General features: G+C 50.4%; 1 protein-coding gene across 1 annotated transcript in view; it reads left to right on the top strand.

Moving 5' to 3' along the window:
- The first annotated feature begins 587 nt into the window (after positions 1–587).
- Positions 588–20,793, top strand: part of ABTB2 (ankyrin repeat and BTB domain containing 2) — a 174,750-nt gene continuing 154,544 nt past the window's right edge. The window contains exon 1 of the mRNA XM_003993156.5: positions 588–1,865. Within this exon, the coding sequence (XP_003993205.1) occupies positions 983–1,865 (883 nt within the window). The 5' untranslated portion in view covers positions 588–982. The remainder of the gene's footprint in view (positions 1,866–20,793) is intronic.

Genomic DNA, 20,793 nt, shown 5'->3' with positions numbered 1-20,793 from the left:
GGGGGTCCCTCCTCCCTCTAAACACAAGGGGAGTTTCATTCATCTAGGAAAACGGGAGGGGCTTGCCAGAAAGTCCCAGAGGGAGGTGGGGTGCCTGGTTTGTGCCCCCTCCCCCACTCCTCCCACCTCCAGACCCACGCTTGATAAGTCAGCCTTGGTGGTAGGCTGCAGAGGGCTTGAAAAGGAGCTGCGAACGCCCAAAGCCTGGACGGCGGGCGGGGGGCTGCTCACAGGGGGTTTTCCTTTAAATTTTTCTTTAAATCGTCAGCTCCCGAGCCTAACGCTTCGACCCCTCCTTTCCCGGTCTCTGCTTCCACCTCCCAGCGCGCTCCGCCGCTCGCCGACTCTCCCTTCCCCCTCCTCCACCTTCATCCCGGCGGCTTCACCCGACCCTCGGCCTCCAGCCCCGCCTCCGCCGCCGCGGGGTTTCACCCGCAGCCCAGTGAAATCTGCATAGTGACCGCCCCTCGAGGAGATCATTGGTGCAGCTCATGCCCGTCGCGGACGATGATTGGTGAGGCGCCCCGGGTTATTTGCATGCCGGCGGCGGCCGGGTACCCAGCTGTGCGGGCCGCCAGCGCCGCGCAGAAGTTTGCCGAGCGCTTTCTCGCCGGCTGGTCCTGGACTCGCGCGGCGCCGCGAGCCGCCTCCTCCTTCTGCCGCCGCCCTGTTCGCTCGGGATTCCTTCTCTGCGGAGGACAGACGCTCTGCCGGCGGGAAGCTGAGGTGGGCCACGGGGAGTGCCGAGGAGGAGCGGCGGGGACCGTTCCAGTGACAGCTTCGCTTCGGACGCCGGGCGCGTGGGGCCCCGGCCGCCGAGAATCTCTCCCACCTTCACCCCGGCCTCCGGGCGGACGATGTGGACGCCGAGAGGAAGGAGGGCGTCCCGGAGAGCCTAGAGTCTGTTTCTGCCCACTTGGGAAAGGAAGCATGGAGTTGTGAGCGCCCCTTGCTCGGCGAGGCCGCGACCGGCAGGCTCCCCATGGCCGGGACGTATAGCTCCACTCTGAAGACGTTGGAGGACTTGACCTTGGACTCCGGGTATGGGGCCGGGGACTCGTGCCGCTCACTCAGCCTCTCGTCCTCCAAGTCCAACTCGCAGGCGCTCAACTCTTCGGCGCAGCAGCACCGCGGGGCGGCCTGGTGGTGCTACTCCGGCTCCATGAACAGCCGCCACAACAGCTGGGACACGGTGAACACGGTGCTGCCCGAGGACCCCGAAGTGGCGGACCTCTTCTCGCGCTGCCCGCGCCTCCCCGAGCTGGAGGAGTTTCCCTGGACGGAGGGAGACGTGGCCCGGGTGCTTCGCAAAGGCGCCGGCGGCCGGCGGCTGCCCCTGTTCTCCGCCGAGGCGGTGCGGCGCCTGGCTGGGCTGCTCCGCAGGGCGCTCATCCGAGTGGCCCGCGAGGCGCAGCGCCTGAGCGTGCTGCACGCCAAGTGCACCCGCTTCGAGGTGCAGAGCGCCGTGCGCCTGGTGCACAGCTGGGCGCTGGCCGAGAGCTGCGCGCTGGCTGCGGTCAAGGCGCTGTCACTGTATAGTATGAGCGCCGGGGACGGGCTGCGCCGGGGCAAGTCCGCGCGCTGTGGCCTCACCTTCTCCGTGGGCCGCTTCTTCCGCTGGATGGTGGACACCCGCATCTCCGTGCGCATCCACGAGTACGCGGCCATCTCGCTCACGGCCTGCATGGAGAACCTGGTAGAGGAGATTCGGGCCAGGGTGCTGGCCAGCCAGAGTCCCGACGGTGGAGGGGCTGGGGGCGGGGAGGTATCCGCCGAGGCCCTGGAGATGGTCATCAACAACGACGCCGAGCTCTGGGGCGTCTTGCAGCCCTATGAACACCTCATCTGTGGCAAGAACGCCAATGGTAAGTGTGCGGGTCTCGGCCATGGACGGATGGGAGAGAAATCCCGCCCTGGGCTACCAAGGGCGAAGCTGGTTGAGTGTGCCAGGATCTGGGAGAAAGCGTTTGTTCTGAGGGTGGAGTCCATTAAATGGCTCTTGCCAAAGATAGTTCTTCTGATGCCTGTCTTTTGGAGGACAAAGTTGAGGTTGAAGAACATTGTGTTCTTCGTATTGTTGTCACTATCTGGATGCTATTCGCTGATTGAGGCTCTTGACCAAGCCATTCCTTAACTTCACTTGACACGAAGGTTACTGCCCTGCCTCTCTTTGCCTTGCTTAACTGCGTCGCTAGTCGTCTTTCCCCAACAGCAGGGCAGATGGACTGTGGTTCTGACCCTATAGCCCAAGAGCAGCAGCCAGAGGATCCAAACTCTAAGACCTGAGTTTGGGATAAGTGAGAGGGGAGGAAGGGAGCAGGAGGCCCAGGATCAGGTGCAGCTGCCTTGGGCTTTGCTGGGTTGAAGGGTGCACTTCAGGCCTTCTCCTGGAAGGTGAAGTAGTGGTGGGTTCTTACCTGTATGTGCCCAAGACAATGGAAATTGCTGAATCCCCTTTCTGGAAAGAGAACCGCATACTTGGCTCCTAGGGCCTGAATTTCTAAGCTGTCACCAACCGAGTGAGCAATTGATTAAAACCCTGTGTTGTACTAAATGCGCAGCCTTCTGGGCTTTCCTGAAAGAGATGATGATCCAACAAACTTGCTTATGGGGAAGAGGTGTGGGGGGTGGGCAGCTGCGTGATGAGGAAGGAACCACTCAGTAGTTGCATTTCTCTGGAGGAGGACAAGGCTTCAGTGCAAAGGGTGGAAGGGAAGCACTTGACCTTCTCCCTGGTAAGGTTAGGGCGTGACATACATTTAACAGCAAACTGCCTACCAGACTCCAGTTTCAGAAGTCAGCAAACCATAAATTATTTAGAATGGTACCATGGCTAGACATCCATGCAGTCGGATCAGAAGGCCATTTTTGGGACGGCTTTCAGTGGCAAACAAGTAGTCAGCAGAAGAGGCCAGGTGGGTACTGAAAAGGGAGAAAGGGAGTCAACTTTAAATGTGGTTGAACATCGTAATAGCTAACATTTAAAGTGAGCACACTTAACAGTATTCTCAGTCACTGTTCTTAGCACTTTAGAGGTTAAGAAACCCCAGCAACCCTATTAGGTAGGTACTTCATAGTGTTATCCTCATCATACAGATGGGCAAACCAAGGTGCCCAGCAGTTAAGCAGTTTGCGCAAGATTGCACAGATATTAAGTGACAAAGCTGGAATTTGAGCCTAGGCAGGCTCCAGAGTTCAAGCTTTTAGCCATCAGGGAGGAGGTAACAGCTTTGTTTTTAATTAGTCCAGTTACCAAGGAGGGCAGCTGACATTTGAGGCCTCATTTGGAGGCCTAGAAGATAGTTTGTTTGTAGCAGCATGGCTTTGCTTAGACCTTCCTTGGTTTTGGGTTTTAATTCTGGCACCACCAAAGGAGATGCCTGGAAGAGAAGAGCATTTGCCTTTTAATTTTCCTCCTCTTAGGTCAGAGTTCAGGTCAGCCCAGAATCTCTGTTGATGACGTCACAGCTGATAATTGTGCTTTGCCCTCTGGGTTTGTGGCAGCAAATGTGTGCTCCAGGAGAGGAAGTGGAGGGCAGGGGGATTTCCACCCACCGTCCTAGCCCAGGGGAAGAATCCTGTACTTTGGGCTGAGGGGGAGGCCCAGACCGAGCTCAAAGAAGTAAAGCCCCCTAGGGGAAAAGACTGAGGCCCTGTGCCTATAAACCAGACTAGAACAAAAATGGAACAGTAGGTGCCAAACAAAACCCAAAATGCCCTTCACACACAGCTGGTGCCCAGCAGGTTGAGGAACTTCTCAGTTTTTCCAACTGCAAATTGGAGCTAGAAAGAACAGCTGCCTCTCCAGGGTCCCCTGAAGATGCAGAGTAGCCAGAAGTTGCTAGAACACAGGTGTCTTCCACTAAAGGGCTTATCCCAAAGGGCCATTTCTTATCTAGGGTCATCACTCCTTGGGATTTTCTTTGCAGGATGGGTTTTTGACTCCCTAATTGACCCTCTTCTCCCATGCCGAGCAATCCTTCTTAAGCCACGGTGGTCAAGATGGCAGGACTGCACTTGACAGCAAAGCTCCCTGGATGTTCAGAGCAAGCATCTCCCTCTGTGCATTCCCTGGTCTCCAGGGAAGTCTCTTGCAGGCAAGGCGACCATTCGCTTCCACTTAGTAACATGGATGCTCATTTTCTGTAGGTGAGAACCTGGCCTCAGTAAACAATAACTAGGCTGATTTATGAAGTCTTTTTAGACAAAGTGGGATGTATGTTTGCTATAGGAGCAATGAATTACTTATGCCTGAAAGCTGACTTCAGAGGGAAGCAGAAATTGCTTCAGAAAGGAATGGGCGATCCAAACCTTTGTTACACTGAAGCCCAAGGCCAGCAAGGTTACCGTTTACACAGCTGAAGACCAAGTGAGAAATGGCTACACCCGGGAGGAGGGTGCCGGTTCGTATTCTTGTCCTGCTGGTCTTCCCTTCCAATTATATCTTTATTGTTGTTGTGCCTGCTAATTATACAGCATGGGCACATGTATTTGACTCAGCTATATAGAGCTGTTAAACTTTTAATGTCTTCCAACCAGGAATTTAAGGGCCCTAATCCATCTATTCCTGGCCATTACTCAGAGTGCTGGGCAAATATGGTTTTGCTCAGCCCAAGATGGATGATAAAAGTTCTGTAGTGTTTATACGACATGATCTCAGCTTCACAGAGCAGCAGTAGTTCAATATCACTTGTTCGTTTGGTATCAATGTCCGTGTTCCCAGGGTAGTGTCATTAAGTGATGATATCTTCATGGCTTCCTTACAGGACGTAGAGAAACCACTTTAATAGAGTGGTATTTATAAACACGGACCTGGCAGAAAATAGAAACTTCTTGCATTCACTGCCTTCCTCCTCCCTCCCCTCTCTTTCATATCCCTGTGTGTAAGTTTGATGCTGAGACTCGCTTCTGGGTTTCTTCTTGGCCCTTTGTCTTAGGAAGCTTTCATGAGGGTCCAGAGCATTTGAGAAAATCCTCTCCAATTCCGAGGCTCTGTGTTAAATGATAGGATTTTGCTTAGAACATTCTGACTCCAAAGCTGTAACCAGGAAGTGCAGGAGGATAGTAGCTCTGTCACAGTGGTAAAGAGTGCAAACTTTGGAGTCCCAGTGAGGGTTTGGAGCTCACCTCTGCTGTTTATATGAGTGACCTGAGGCATATTTCTTAACTGTTGTCATCTGTAAAATGGATGGGGGTTGCGGGGGGCGGGGAGGTAATAAGAGCACCTAACTCATAAGGTTGGTATGAGGATTAGGTGAGATCATAGATTTAAAGATCTTAGCCCATAGTACATGCTCAGTAAATGGTAGCAGTTCATTCAGCAAATACTGAGAGCTGACCCTGTGCCCACTACTGTTAAAAGTGTTGTGTTGGGGCGCCTGGGTGGCGCAGTCGGTTAAGCGTCCGACTTCAGCCAGGTCACGATCTCGCAGTCCGGGAGTTCGAGCCCCGCATCAGGCTCTGGGCTGATGGCTCAGAGCCTGGAGCCTGTTTCTGTATCTGTGTCTCCCTCTCTTTCTGCCCCTCCCCCGTTCATGCTGTGTCTCTCTCTGTCCCAAAAATAAATAAATGTTGAAAAAAAAAATTAAAAAAAAAAAAGTGTTGTGGATTAAGTGCAGAGGGGGGCGAGGAGGGTCCTCCTCTCATGAAGCTTATAAATGAGTGACAAATACAGATTGCAGTAAATTTTATTAAAAAAAAAAAAAAGAGAGAGACAAGATAATGGTATAGTGTGGCCAGACCTAATTTAAATGACAGTCAAGGAAGGCCTGTCTGGCGCTTCATTAGTACAGGCAATGTAGCAATACCACTGCAGTCTAAGAGTCTGTGGGCAAAACAGAGTGAGGACTTTTCTGAATTATTCAGTTATCTATCGGCTGAGGCAAGTCCCAACGATCTCATTTCCAGCCAAAGAATAAAAGGGCTGCATCTATGGTGGGGATGTGCCGTTCTCCTAGTTGTAGGACTCATATAGCAAGGAGATTATAAGATTGCACTGAGATAATCAACCAAAGGGGCAAGGGTTAATTGAGCCGCTAGTTGCTATTTAATCAGTTTCCACACCTGGGTAGTCTGAGAGAGTGTCCCTTCTCCTTGACTATTTTACTGAAGCCCAGGGAGCTGGTAAAACTGAAACAAAGCAAGCTCTGGAAATGAAAACTTATTTTTTTCCCTTGAGTGCCTGAGAAATGCAACCCAGCCTTAAGTAGTTAGAGGAACAAGGTGGAGTTGTTCTGCTTTTTCCAGAAAGTTTTACCTGACTCCTCCACCCCCGATTGGAAGTGCCACTTCTCCTTCATGGTTCCGCGGCACCCAGAGCTTATTCTTGGGTTGTTTCCTGCTTCTCCCGTGAGCTCGTTGTCTCCCCTCTGCCTTACATAGCGCCTGGCACGTAGCAGGTGCTCCCTAAGTATTTGTCATACAAATAATTGATTCCGCCACACAGAATTGTTTAATTCCGGAAATTTAACATGCAATCCTTTGACACTATGGAAGAACCTTCCCCCTTTTCTACCATGGCAGAGAATTTCGAGTCCTTGATGAATAGAGGCAGTGTTTTGGGGGTACCCAAGCCTTAGGGACATCATTCAACCTTTGATACCCTAATTTCTGGCAGGGTTCCCAAGGCCAGCAGTGACGGGTAAAGGTAAATGAAGGGGTTTTTATTTGTATTTCAAATGTAAACAGGAGATTCCTTCAGAGTGTAATACCCAGAGTGGGGGTGTCACAGCAAAAGTCTAATTGGCAACAGATAAATCCACAGGAGGATTGGGTTGAGAGACAGAGGCAGCCAGTTCCCCTAAGAATAGCAACCCCACCCCTCCCTTGCCCACAGAGCTGCCCCTGAGGGCAGTCTCAGTTGATGACTCTTGCTCAGAAGTTTCACACACCCCTGCCTCCAATCTGAGAAGGAACTAAGACAATGGACTGCCAAGACCCTCCTGGGACCCATGAAGGACACCTAAGTTCCAAAACAAGCCAGAGACACCTTGCTGATAATCTTCAGGTTGGTCCTTATCCCACCTCACTGTCACTGTCTGTCCTTTGCCAGACAGGACAGTGGGTGGATGCTCTGGCCTCTGTTTCCACACTTCGACACCTGTAGGTAATAATAGGCCTGGCCTTTCCGCAGCACCTTAAACATTTTTCATCTGTGATCTTACCAGGTCCCCATAAAAATCCATTGAACATGATGCCCTTTCACAGAATTCACAGCTAGGTCACAGCCATGCCAGGACCAAGCCCCATATTGCTGAAGCCTCAGGTCTGTCCTTTTCCTGTGGAGAATTACAGAAATAAAGGTAGTAAGGAACAGGTCAGTATTTGGCCCTCTTCTAATGGCAGTGAGGGTCAAACTCACAGCCACAGCAGTATTTATTATAGATTTTGTCTGTTAACAGCCTGCTGTGTCCAGGTACTTTAAGTATGTTAGGCCAGTGAATCTTCATAACCAGTGTTGAAGACCAGGCATCAAGGTCCGGGCATGGATCTTGCAACAAAGGATGCGGAGTGATTCTGTTTAAATGCAGCTTGCCAGCTGTCCCAGAATGTGCTCTTCAGGTGCCATCGATCTTCAGCCATCACTGCTGCTCCTGGACCGGGGCCGGGGGGTAGCGAGGAGGCAGGGAGCCCTCCTGCCCAGGGAGGGCCTTACAAGTGTCAGCTGCTTAGTGATCAATAAACCCAATTGAATGGAAAGGCTGTAGTCTCTACTGCAAAACTTTGACGGACGGTGAGTCAGTTCAGGGAAGGAGGAAACAAACACAGTAGGAAAGCACCCTAAGGGACCCTGTGTTTAGGCCACTGGTCTCTGAGAGCTCAACTCACTTACTGGCTCTGGAGTTGGCAGAAAAGCCTTTTGATTTCCTCAGAAATTTCCTCCTCAGAGTCTACTACGGTGGAATCTTCACAGGGTGAAGTCTCAATGTGGGGAGTCCAAGGAGAGAAGCAGTCTGCATAGCAAGCCCTGAAATGCTTTGGCTTTGAGTTGGGTCCCAAATTGCTTTGCCTCGAGTAAGCTGCTCCAGCTCTCCATTTATCTACTGTAAGTGAGGGGCCAGTACACCCGGTGCGTAGTCAGTGCTCCTGGGATGGCAGGGCCGCTGGGTTTAGCGTTAAGGGCATAGCACGGGGTCGGACTGCCTGGGTATCACTCCTGGTGCCCTCGCTTGTGAGCTGTGTGACCCTGGGCAGGTTAACTTCTGTGCCTTCGCTTCTTTCTCTGTAATAGGATTTCTCAGACCTTGTCACTGTTGACATTTCGGACTGGCTGGTTTTTCTTGTGGGGCAGTCCTGCGCAATCCCCCACTCCCTCTGCTGCCAGCCGTGACAACCAGTTTTGTCTCCAGACATTGCCAGATGTCCCCTGGGGGACAGAATTAACCACTGACGAGAAACACTGTTCTATAACAGGACTTAAAAGAGTACCCAACTCCTAGGATGGTTGTGAGGATTTAATAAAAGCGTCTGGAAGGAACTTTGTACTCTGGCACATGAGACATTAATTCTAATTATTGCTGTATTTTTGCAGACTTGTGCTGGTCATGTTTGCTTTTGCCATAGTGGCAGACTCTATCTAGTGCAGGAGAAGATCATGACCCAGATCCCAGGGTGACAAGTATTAGTCACAAGGCTTTCCTTGGTGACTAATAGGTAGGAGGAAGTCCTGGAACCTGGAAAAAACACCCTTGCACCCGCTCATTTATGGCTCTATCGTCCCCAAGACGAAGCGGGCTGGCAGTGGGCAGTGAGATCAGACTCGCCTCCCTGGGCTGCTGCCTGCCCCTGCCCAGATGACAGCGGCACTGCACCCTCAGAGCTCCGGGCCCCAGGGAGCATTTCCACTGTGGATATCGGACCCTGCTTGTTGCAGCTGCCGAGTCCCGAGCCACAGGACAGCAGGTGTTTTGTGTTTTGCTGGCCTGTCATGTAAACATACTTTGCGGTCTTCTTGCTTGTTTTAAAAAAGGCCTAAATGGTTTTGCAGCTTTGGCGGCATGTCTGGAGCTGCATGCCGAATTGGGAGGAGAAGCTTAAGGAACGCAGCCCGAGTAAAGCCTAAGAAATGCCACGCCGGCTTCATTAACCGACTGCTCACCGAGCGCCAGCTCCGTACGAGGCAATGGAGACAGATTGGAGGAGGACAAGGATTGATCTTGCCTGTCAAGGAGTGTACTTATTTACTTAATGTTTTTGAGAGAGAGACAGAGACAGAGCACGAGTGGCAAGGGGCAGAGGGAGGGGGACACAGAATCTGAAGCAGGTTTCAGGCTCCGAGCTGTCAGTACAGAGCCCGACGCGGGGCTCAAACTCAGCAATCGTGAGATCGTGACCTGAGCCGCAGTCAGAAACTTAACCAGCTGAGCCACCCAGACGCCCTTCGCCTGTCAAGGAGTTTAAAGTCTAGTCGGGAAAGCAAAGCACACACACGGATCCTTACAAGGAAGTCTGGGATCCCTGTGTTCCATTAACAAGGGTGGTGCTGACGGCCTCCGCTTCCTGCGTGCCACTGCCCGACGTGGGTGCTTTCCATGAGCTGCTTGCCTTCCTGCTCCCAAGCCCTCCTGTGAGGTAGATGGGATGTCCACCCTGTAGAAGGGGACCTGGAAGCTTTTGGTGACTAGGGAGTTCAAAGGGGAAAGACGAGGCCTGGCTGGCTGGGTGGGAGGGAGGCTGGGCTGCTTTGCGGAGGATGTGGCATGCAGGCCAGTGGGACTTGGGCATGTGGGGCTGCGACAGGGAGCGGAAGGGGGTGCAGAGAGTGCAGGGGCTTCCAGACGGAGGGATCGATGTGCTCAAAGACCTGGAAGCCAAAGTGTGTGTGTTGGAGAACAGCAGGCAACACTGTTTGGCTGGAAGATTCAGATGCATAACAAGTAGAGAGGGGCAGATAACACAGTGGAGAAGGACAACTTTCCCACATCTTTTATCCAGATGTTAAGAAGCCTGCCAGAGTGCAGAAAGAGAGCTTTTCCAATACTCAATTTTATAATTCAGAAATCGAGTGTGTCTGCTCCCCAGGGCTGCATCTTAACCACAGCCCCAGACCTCCCGTCACCCCTCTTGTTGATTGAAAGCTTGGCCTCAAACAGGCCCCCGTCCGTTGTCCTAGCGGTGCAAGTAATGAAACAGGACCGGAGGGGAGCAGACTTGGGTTGAGGGGACATGAAGAAGAAGGCTTCGATCAGCCTTCTGCTCCCATTCGACTTGGCTCCAGACTCAGCATTTCTTCTAGGCCCCCGAACGGAGCGTCTCAGGCCAAAGCAATCCCAGTCCCAAGTGAAGGTCAGGGCTGACAAACTCGTTAAATGAGGCCTTTCGATTGACTCTTGCCAAGGCAGGATTCTCCAACCTGGAGGTAGAGAGGGACATAAAACAGGACAAGATATTAGGATCCCAGAACTTTCTTTGGTTATGAGTCCAACCGGATATGTTCAATTTCCAGTTTAGAGTTTGTCATTTGGGAAAATAGGTCAATTCTCAGAGAGGTTTCGTCGCTTCCCAATTCTCGGTGAAGGTGTTTCCAGAGCATTGATAATAAAGATTTCTGTCTCGTTAAATGTTTGATAATGTGGAACCACTGTATAGCTCAGTGCCATCTGGATTGAACTCCCTAGGGTCCAGCTGAATTCTGCTGACAATAATAAAATGTGATAGATCATCAATGGCCTAGCTAATAACTCTGCTGTTAGTCCTTTTCCTGACCCCAGTGAAGGAATTTTCTTGTCACTTGAAAAAGCTCTCGTGAGTGAAATATATGTATTTGGGGTCCGTTGTTCTCCAGAAGTTGAGGCAGGGGTTGGTTCAGGCCCATGATGGAAAAATTAAATAGGGAAACTGAACTTGGATGTACCGGAGAGACTAGATTAGGGTGGGGAGAGACTACACTGGACCCCAAAGAGGGTGAAATAGGCCTTTCAGTGAATGAACATCATCCCTAAAACTGAGGCCAAGTTTTGGTTAAAAATTAAATATTTTTTTAGTCTTCTCTTTTAAAATATGACAATCAGTATTTTCTGTGAGGAGAGCAGTTAATAAACAAGCTGAAGCTCATGCACCGAGCAAGTGTATGTGTGCAGGCAGCTAGGACAGTCTGGTTCAGAGAGCAGAGGGTTTGGGATCCAGAAAATTCTGTGTTGGAGCATGGCCCCTCCATGACCTGGAGTGAATCACTCTGTCTTCTTGGCTCTCTGTCGCTTTATCTGTGGTGTGAAGAGGTTGGGCTGGATTCTCCAAGGGCCCTTCTGTCTCTGATAATGTTCCTAGACCCCACAAAGACACTGTGGAATCACTTTCCTAAGGTCGAGCCCAGTGATTAGTATCCTTGGGAAAGAAACAGCCCTGGATGGAGCTGGACGTGGGCTCTGAAGTCCTGGCTGGGTTGAACGACTACACACACCAGCCTTTTCCATATTGGGATTAGCTGCAATTACCGTATTAGAGTTTTTGTTCCCCCCTCTTTTATCAGAAGGATGAGTTCTGTCTCCTCCCGGCCGACCTAACACTTCACCATTCAACAGCTGTGTCCGGGCCATTGCAGCCGGCACTGTGGTGAGACCGGCCCCGAGGTGTCTTCATGCAGCCGGTGTTGGAAGCCCGCCTCCCCAGACTTGGGTATTTATAGCAGGGGAGCAGCTAGAAAAAAAAAAAATTAAATATGCTACACCCTTCTTTATACTATGTGGGACAGAGACAGGCATTGTGAGGAATTTAGAAGGCAGGGCTGTATAATCCAGCAAGATATTTTTAAATGCTGTTTGTTGCAGTTGGCAGGCCCGGTTTTTCAAAGAGGAGGGAAAGTAAGAGTAAGTGGGATGACAGGCTGCCAGGGACTCTGAGCACTGAGACGTGGAGTTCAGCATTCCAAGGTGTGCGGGTTCTGAACCCCGGTCTGTAGCCCGCGGTCACAAAGTCTGCGCAGGGCTTGGGAAGGTCACCAGGAGAGGCTCTGTGAATGGGGTGGCTCATCCCTCCTCTTCCCCACCAGCCCATCCACCGTGCGGATCCCCAAGTTGGAAATGAAGTGTTCTGTAAAAGGCAGAACATACAGCCAAAAAAGTTGCTTCTGTGAAAACCAGGGGCCGAGTGCAGCGTCTCTAACCCATCTCAGCAGCTGGGTAAGTCAAGTTGTACACGAGGACACGCTTTGGGAGCAAGTTGCTTGCAGCTGTTCTTCTGGATCTAATCTGCCCAGGGACAAGCCAGGCAGGCCAGCATTAGGCTGGGACCCAATTCAGTAGCCGTATGACAGGGCTCCGTGGTGGAGCTGCCTCTGAAAAGGTATCGCAGTTGAGCCCCACCTGTCCAGTGTGCTTGTAAAGTATCCAAGGAGAGGCCTGTGTGTCTTCTACCGTGTTGCTCTTTGAGGAGACAGATGGTGGGAGGGTCTGGGGGTTTGGAGCACAGGAGAGGCTAAGAGTTAAGATCGGGGTATATCCACTTTTTCATCCAACAAATAGTTATTGAAGACTTACTGTGTACATTGGGCACGATTCCAGGTCTGGTGATAGCGTGAATGTAAGAGGCTTGGGGGAGGAGAGGGTGCAGGCCTGGTGGATGAGGAGAAGAGAAGAGTGAGGCATTCTGGGAAAATCAGGGCAAGTGCCTGGTGGGTTCCAGGAAACCAGTGTGGCTGGGATGGGGTGAGGGTAGGGGAGTAGATGCAGTTGGAGAGCAAGTAGAGGGGTGGTTAGTCAGGTAAGGCCTTGTAGGCCATTGTGTGGCACCTCGACTTTTCATCCGGAGTCTGCTTGGAGCCACTGGAGGGACTTATGCGCAGAAATGGCACGATCCGATTTGTATTTTCACGCGATCACCCCCTCGGCCATGTTGGAATGGGACTGACGCGTCAAGTATGGAATGGAAGCAGTATGGCTACTTGGGAGGCTCTTGCAGTAATCCAGGCGAGAGAGGGTGGTGGCTTGGATTGGGTGTCAGCAGAGAAGGTTAGGGGTGTATTTTGAAGTTAGAGCCAATGGGATGTTATATCAACCTCTTAGATGTGTGAGGTATGAGCGAGGAATCGGTATGACACCAAGGTTTATGGTCCAAGCACTTTAAAGAAGGGAGTGGCCATTGCTTAGAATGGGAACAGCTGTGTGTGGAAGAAGCCAGAATGAGCCAAAGATCTGAGTGTGAGTTTGGTTGCTTGTCTCGCATTTTTATATAGAGATATCAAGTAGGAGGTTGGCCTCCAGATCGCCTTGAATGCCCTTAATCATATGATGGATTGAAACATTGCCCTTCTTCGTCTGACCTGCAGTAGACACAGTCCAGCAAGGTCAGATAGGGCCTCAGGCAGTAGAGATTTATTTTTGGTCTTATAATTCCTTGGTTGATAGCCTTAAGAGCCCCCTGAAATTTGCTTTCTAGCTTCTTCACAGGCAGCCAGCAGCCTTTAATGAAGACCATCAAGTCTTTGGTTTCCTGTCATTAACATGAGATCTGTTTAATTAGGTCCAGTTGTTCTGTGGATTGTTCTGTGTGTATGTATCCCTCAGTCCTTGGAAAGTGAGACTCCATTTCAGGCAGCTTTGGATTCATGGAGGTCAAATCTGGGTCAGAAATTTAGCCGGAGAGAGAAGCTTTTTGGGTGCTCTGAAAAGGCAAGGGGTCCCCGGGGCAGTTTCAGAAAGGCATCGGGAGTGGCCGAGTGCCTGTTAGATAGCGTGACCCCCCCGGCTCCTCAGGAGGGACATGCCAACACGGGGTGGCTGAGAGGTGGAACACCAAAGAGTCACCACTGCCTGACTGCCAGCTAGTTAGTTACCTGGTCTCTGAGCCTCAGTTTTCTTCTCCTGTCTAATGGGTATTTACCATCATTCCTGTCTCATAAGGTTGTTTCGGTGGCTCTTTGACCCGGGATTCACATTAGAATCAACTGTGGAGCTTTAAATACGCACACACCTGTGTATGTGTGTATCTTAAGGCCCCGCCTTCAGGAATTCTGATATGAGTGGCCTGGAGTGGGGCCCAGACCATGTGGGTAGAGTTCCCGGGAAGTCTGGTGCTCAGTGAGCACTCAGACATTAGCTATTACCAGTGGTAAAAGAATCATTGTTCTGGAGTGCTCATTTCTGCCCCACCCAGGATGGTGATTTCCCTTCACTTCACAGCTATGCTGCTTTGGCTCACTCATCTGGAAGGATCACCAGAGAACACCCACGAGAAGCTTAAATGGTTAGGGTTGCATGAAAAGGGCAGAGTCAGATCTAGAATGGTAATGGCACACTGTAATAAAGTTATTTATCGCATTGGTAAATGAGGTGGCTACTATTTTATTCCACCTTTAAGAGGAGGAAACTGAGGTGCAGAGAGGTTAAGGCGCTTGCTCAAGGTCATGCAGCTAATAAGAGGTGGAGACTATAATCAAACGCAGGCAGCCTTCTTTCAGGCCCCTCGTCCAGTCACACCGTGGTCCCTTCCTAGCCAGAGAAGCTAAGACACTGAATTCTCAACTCTGACCCCCAACACACACCTACCGTACGCGGAGCCTTTCCAAAGTAGCAGGCCCTAGGCCATGTGCTCCACGTGTGTTCCACCATGTAATTCTTAGAATCACCCAATGAAGTTTGTGTCTTCCTATCCCCATTTTGCAGTTGAAGAAAGCGAGGCTCAGAGAAGTCCAAGTGGCATAGCGGGTAAACGACACGGCAGGATGCAAACCTAGGTCTGTGGGGCTCCAGAGTCCCCACTCGCCCTGCTCCTTCTCTCCTCAGGAGTGGCCTGGGTGGGATGAGGCACAAAGAAATGAATGGGGTGGTCGAAGAGGGCCAGAGGAATTGGAGCCAGGCCAGGGAAACCCTCGCTGCTCCTGGACAACTGAGTCACGTCGGTGCCTTGAAACAGTAACCTCGCTGCGAGGGGTGGCTGACCCGACAGGCCGGAGGGCTGAGGTGTAGGTATTTGTTTCTCTGCATGTTGAAAGAACTATCCTGCCAAGATCCTTGCTTCTCTTGTGTCGCTGTGAATGAAATCACCTCCAAGAGATTGTGTGTGTTGCTTGCTTAAAATAGTTCAAGAGGAAGAATGTTTGGAAGCTTTTAGCTCCCTGAGTCGATTTCCTCTTGATTCATGACACCTTAGAGAGTGCTGGGCCTCTTCTTGTTTATTCTTCTGGCTTTTCCTTTCTACCATATTTTAGCCCTTATGTCATTGTAAATCCAAGGAGTTTGTCGCCAGAAAAAAGTGACAACCTTTCCTAAGTAATTTAATGGGGGTGAGGGACGACACATTCAATTTTTTTTTTTTCTTTTAAAAGGGTGAAAAACAAATGAGGCGAGGCCATTTGTTTGGAATCAGCCATTTCTGTCTTCCAGCTGCAAAAGTTCCCAGATCATAGTGATGGTGTTTGCTCTGGGGCGAGAAGAATTTATTTTATTTTATTCATTCGCACTAAGGCCCGCTGTGGAAGTGTGAGTGTTCTTACCGCCTTCATCGTGTCATGCCCGGGAGGCCTGGGCTGTGTGTATCGTTTGATACACAGCCACCAGCCATGTGAGGCTATTTAAGTGGAAATTTAGTAAAAATTCAATGAGGTTAAAGAGTCATTTCCTCAGTCACACAAGGCACATTGCTAGTGGCCACTCGTCACATGAGGCTGGTGGCCACCATATCGGATAGTGCAGATATAGTCCTCTCCATCATCACAGACAATTCTGTGGGACATGTGGCGGTCAGAGCAGGTCATCAGACGGCCACTTGGGGCCGGCTCTCTGGGTTTTCACTGGCCTCAAAGTTTTACCCATTTTCTAGCCTCTCTAAAGCCCTCTGTTTGCAGAAACAAGAAGATTCATGGATGGGGAGATTAAGGCCCTTGATGCTTGTGGCTCTAACCTCTGGACCCTTGACACTAGGTCAGGTTTTATGATTTCTGAGCTGCGTGGCCTGGGCCAAGTCACTTAGCCTCTCTGAAGTGGTTTCCACGTGAGTGAGATGGTGGTTTAAAAGACACCTTGTAGGGATTTTGTAAGAATCGAACAAAATGAAGAAATAGGTATAAAACGCTTCGCAGAATGCTTGACAGGTAGTAAGAACAGCTACGAGGTTTCCTGTGCATGTCCTCATCGGAGTCGCACCGCATCCTTCAGAGGTAGATATGGTTGCCATCTTCTAGGTGGCAGAAGAGGAAAGAGGCTTCATGGGCACCATTGCTGCCATCTCTACCGCTGCTCCTACCAGTGCGTAGCAGTACTTGAACTTGAGTTCCGCCGTTCTCCAAGGCTCTTCTTCCTTCCTGGGCTGGTTGATAGGCCCCGCGTCATAAGTCAGAGGCTGTTTGTTTGAATTAAAAGCCCTTCTGAGCTCACTTTCTTTCAGGCACTGCTTGTTCCTTTAACCATTGGAGGTGAGCGCTTTCCAGAAGCATTTTCCCTCAAGCTGGTCCCCTGGTATCCACCTGGAGAGCTGCCGCCAGCCGAGCTACTGCTGCCAGAACCTGTGATTCCTTAGAACTGGGAGCTTACCCAAGAGGTTAAGATTTTTAGTGTTTCACGTGGCCTGTGGCCCTTCTGTGTCCTTTGCCGAGAGGACTGAGCCTAAGAGAACCCTCAGTGGGATCCTGGAGGAAGATGGCTTTGAAGGGAGTATCCTTTGAGAAGAATAGGACCAAGAGAGGCATCTGAGAGGATGCCTAACATTAACTCCATGACCCACTCACCCAGATCATACAGCTCATTATTTAACCTTTCTGAGCCTCAGTTTTACCACCTGTAAAATGGAGACAATCCTAGAACCTACCTGTCATGGTGGTTATGAGGATCAAATGAGACGATGCAAAACCAAGCACTCAGCCTCGTGCCTAGCACCCAGCAGCCACCAGGCGTGTGCTGCTTGCTGTCCTCCTCACCGTCACTGCCTCTGGGCAACGGCATTTGTTGTGTTCTCAGTTTCGTGCGGTGCTCGCCATGTTCTACTTCTGGTCAGAAGAAGTGACGCAGAGGATGTTGCTCTTGAAGTGAATGGCTGGGTTACGTTTGTGTATCATGAGCCTCCACAGGGTCTTTTTTCCTCCTCCTCTCCTTTCTGAAGGGTAGTGGGGGTAAAAAGCATGACTCTGTGCGGTTGCCATTTCTGCTCCTCATGCAGTGACCGCCAGCCTGCTTCCCTCCTGCTGGTTTGGGCTGTGTGACCAGCGCCGCCCCGTCGGTGTAACCAGAGCTGGGTTTGTTCTATGCGATTAATTTGTGGTGTGAGATGCCCATACAGTTACGCAGTTGACGCTGGTTTGCCCACATCCAGAATGTGCTAAATCTGCCACGCGTAATGAAATCCAAATAACTTGGGACCATATGTAGGGAATCGAACAATTTTCATCACAAGCGTAACGAGAGATGGATTTAAAGGAGGGGAATCCAAATGCCACGGAGGACGGTGCTATCCCTACTTTCCTTCTACAGATGGTTCTCCTGAGGGAAGCACCATTTTCGAACAGAAGCTTCTGAGAGCAGAAGGGAAGGACAGGGGCATGCGTTATCGTGATGTCATCTGTGTCACCTGGACCCCCCGTGGGCCCTCCCAGGCTGACCAGACCCTCGGCTTCAGTGTGGCTTCCCTGGTATTGACACGTCTCCCGGTTAATAGATAACTCAGACTCTTCTTGGCAAATAGTTGCTCTGCTAGTTATGTACGGCAGGGTCTCCTGCATTATCAGTGGGGCCCCTCCAGTTGCAAAAGATCCCAGTGGTGCGTGTGTGTGTGTCTGTGTGTGTACCTGTAGCGTGAGCCCACACATCTCCTCTGCCCTCCTGAAAATGTAGGCAGGTCTTAAATCAGTCATTTCCAGGCCTGGCTGGTTGCTGAGAGACCTTGAGGCACTTTCAAAATTCATATTCTGGGCCCCACCTTGGACGTATTAAGTAAAAACTTAGAAAAGTAGGGCCAGAACATTTTTTAAATGCCCCCCTCCGCCCCCCCAGTGATTCAGATTTGTGAATCCATCATCACTTGGACACAGGTTTTGACGTATAGGCACCTTTCAGAATATGCATCAGGTGAAGGCCCCTTTGAGAGATAAGGTGGCATATGAGGCTGGTCTTCGAGGGTCTCATCTGAGCAGTGGGGTGAAGACGGGTTAGGGTGGCTGTGCAGGAGGCGGTGGGGAAGGGCATTGCCAACATTTATCGATTGCTCTGTTGTTTAATCCTCTCAACCGTAGGTGGTGGTGGTAGGAACACAGGCTGATGTTTACTGAGTGTCTACTAGGAGACAGGGCAAGATTCTAAGTGGTTTGCAGGAGAAATACCATGACTGCCTATGAGGTAAAGGTACTATTATTCATCCTCACTTTCCAGATGAGGAAACTGAGGCTGAGAGAGAATTACACTGAGTTGGCCAAGGTGACGCACACAGCAAGTGGCAGAGGTGGGATGTGAGGTTAGCGCAATCAGACTTCAAAGCCCGTGGCTTCCATTGCTGGAAGCTGGCTGGAATTTTCATCGCAATCCTTAGGCTATTGGGAGTGGGTCATAAAAGAATCCTGTACACTAAATAGAATGTCAGTTTTTCCAGAACGATCTGTTGTGCTATCTTTCCTCACCGCACTGCCCTCTGGCCCTCCAGCCCTGGCTTTCAGAGAACCTGGTTATTTCCCTCTGCAGACCCAGTACCCGGCTGAGACCAGGAGCTTTGCTAATCATCTTTGAGCCTGTCTGTATTTCAGCCTGCTTTTTCTCTTCCCCCTCCTCCCCTGCATGCAGCTCTCCTCCTGAGACTGAGGCCTAGAGTCAGGACCTTTCCCAATCAATCAATCAATCAATCAATCAGGTTCTGCCACCATGCAGTGTGCAGACTCCCTTCGTCACTTGTACTCTAGTGCTTGTCCCGCTCTACAGCCCGAGAGGCAGACAGCTTCTTAGCTCGAGACTGAGGGTGTAGATGTGCAGCTGGAGGGCCTGGATTTAAGTCCTGGAGCCACCACCTCTTTGACGAGTTGCTTCAAATCTCTGTGCCTCGGTTTGTCTGGAAGACGGAGAGAATACTGCCTGCCGCTTACGGTATTTGCAGAGAGTAAATGAATCCTACTCTATAAAATGCTTAAGACAGTGCCCGGCATGTAAATGTCTTGTGTGTTAGCCATCACAATGATGCTGATGATAACAACAGTGACTATTTGAGGTCGGGGTGGGGGTCCTTGGTGACCCTTCTCACAGTAAGATGAGGGAGCCCTCTCCTATGAGAGCACATCTCGAGTATGATAGCGGGAAGATCAAAGGCTTTAGAGACAAGTCTGGGTTTAATCCCGGCTAAGCTGATTTCTTTTTTTATGTGATGCTGGGAAAGCCCCAGAGCCTGTTGGATTTGTTTTGTTTTTTAATCTACGATTTGAGGACCACAGCAGCACCCGCCTCGTGGTGTTGGAAAGGTGAATGCGAACACGGAAGCAAAGCACGAGCTTAGCTGGCAGCGAACGAATTGGGGAGAAAAATCCGAGTTGCATGAACCATAGCAATATCATAAGCGAAAGTGAAAATCAGTCTCAAAAGATTACATATGGTAGGATACAGTTTTTGTACAGTTAAAAATGAAGTTTTTTGGTTGAAAAGGACTGACGGCGTGCATCGCGGGCATAATCAACACTGTACAAAGGAGGGAGTGGGTGGCAAACATGGGTGGTGGTTATGTCACGTGCGGGGAGGGTGGACCCTGCGGTTTAGATGTGGAGGGTTGTCGAGGCTCTAGCTTTGTTTTGGAGGTGAGTTCACATTATTTACAACTAAGTCATACTGGTCATGAACCAGGGATTACGATACACCCAATTTGGGCATCTGAAGTGAAAAAAATCAGTGGGTTCTCAGTAGGTGGTAACTATCATTATCCCATGAACCAGCTGGACCACGCCATAGGCTGCCATTTAATACCCCCTGAGATTGCCTGTCATCTGTGCAAAATACCCCCGGAGCCACACTTCTCCACCTCCAGCCACAGTGGCTTCCACACGGGGAACACGAACAGGAGGGATATTTCAGTCGCCTTGTTTCTTAGGTTTGTTGCAGGTCTTGGGCATAGGCTCCTGTGTGTGTCTAAAATAGTGGAACAAAGACAGGGCTGTTTTTGTCCTAGCTGGGCCAGATATAAAGGCTTTCATTAGAATCACTTTAGGAGCATTCATGTTAGCCGGGAGATTTTCTTTCCAAGGGAAGGAAATGTTTGGGTTGGATCTGATGGTGTTTGCTTTGGTATGATCTTAGACCTCTCTGCTTTCATTGCCACCATCCAGCATCATGACCTTGGGCTATGGCTTTTCTTTACCTGTGGTTCCTTCCCTTAACAGAAAGGGGAAGCATGGAGGGCATTTGAGACACCATAGTCCTGTGCTACTGGGTCTGTGGCGTCTGGGTATAGATGACCCTCCCACCCCTCTCTGAACTTGACAAAGTAGAGGAGGTAAGAGTATAGGTTTTGGAATTAGAAGAACCAAGTTTCAATTTTGGGATCTTCACTGTGTGATTTGAGGCGCAGGCATTATTTGGTTTTCCTTATTTTAAGGCCCTTATCTCATTCAGCCCTGACAGAATTTTACTTAGAAATTCACCTGTGTAATCTACCGTGGTGAAGATCAAAATCTAAAATACTCCCATCCCAGGAAGTGCCCTTGTGGTCCTTCCCTGTCTGGACCGACCCCCCCACCCCAAGTAGCCATTATTCTGACTTTTGTCACCATCTGTTTGGCCTGTTCTTGAACTTCTAGGGGTGGGAATATCGTCAAACCTTTCTGACCCTTGTTTTTTTTTGTTTGTTTGTTTAGGTTTTTTTAAGTGAAATTGTAGTTCTTGTGTTGTAGTGTTAAGAGAACCA

This window comes from Felis catus, chromosome D1 (assembly GCF_018350175.1).
Source record: "Felis catus isolate Fca126 chromosome D1, F.catus_Fca126_mat1.0, whole genome shotgun sequence".
Taxonomy (NCBI): domain Eukaryota; kingdom Metazoa; phylum Chordata; class Mammalia; order Carnivora; family Felidae; genus Felis; species Felis catus.
Note: the sequence above shows the minus strand (reverse complement) of the source record. Positions and strands in the feature narration are given on the sequence as shown.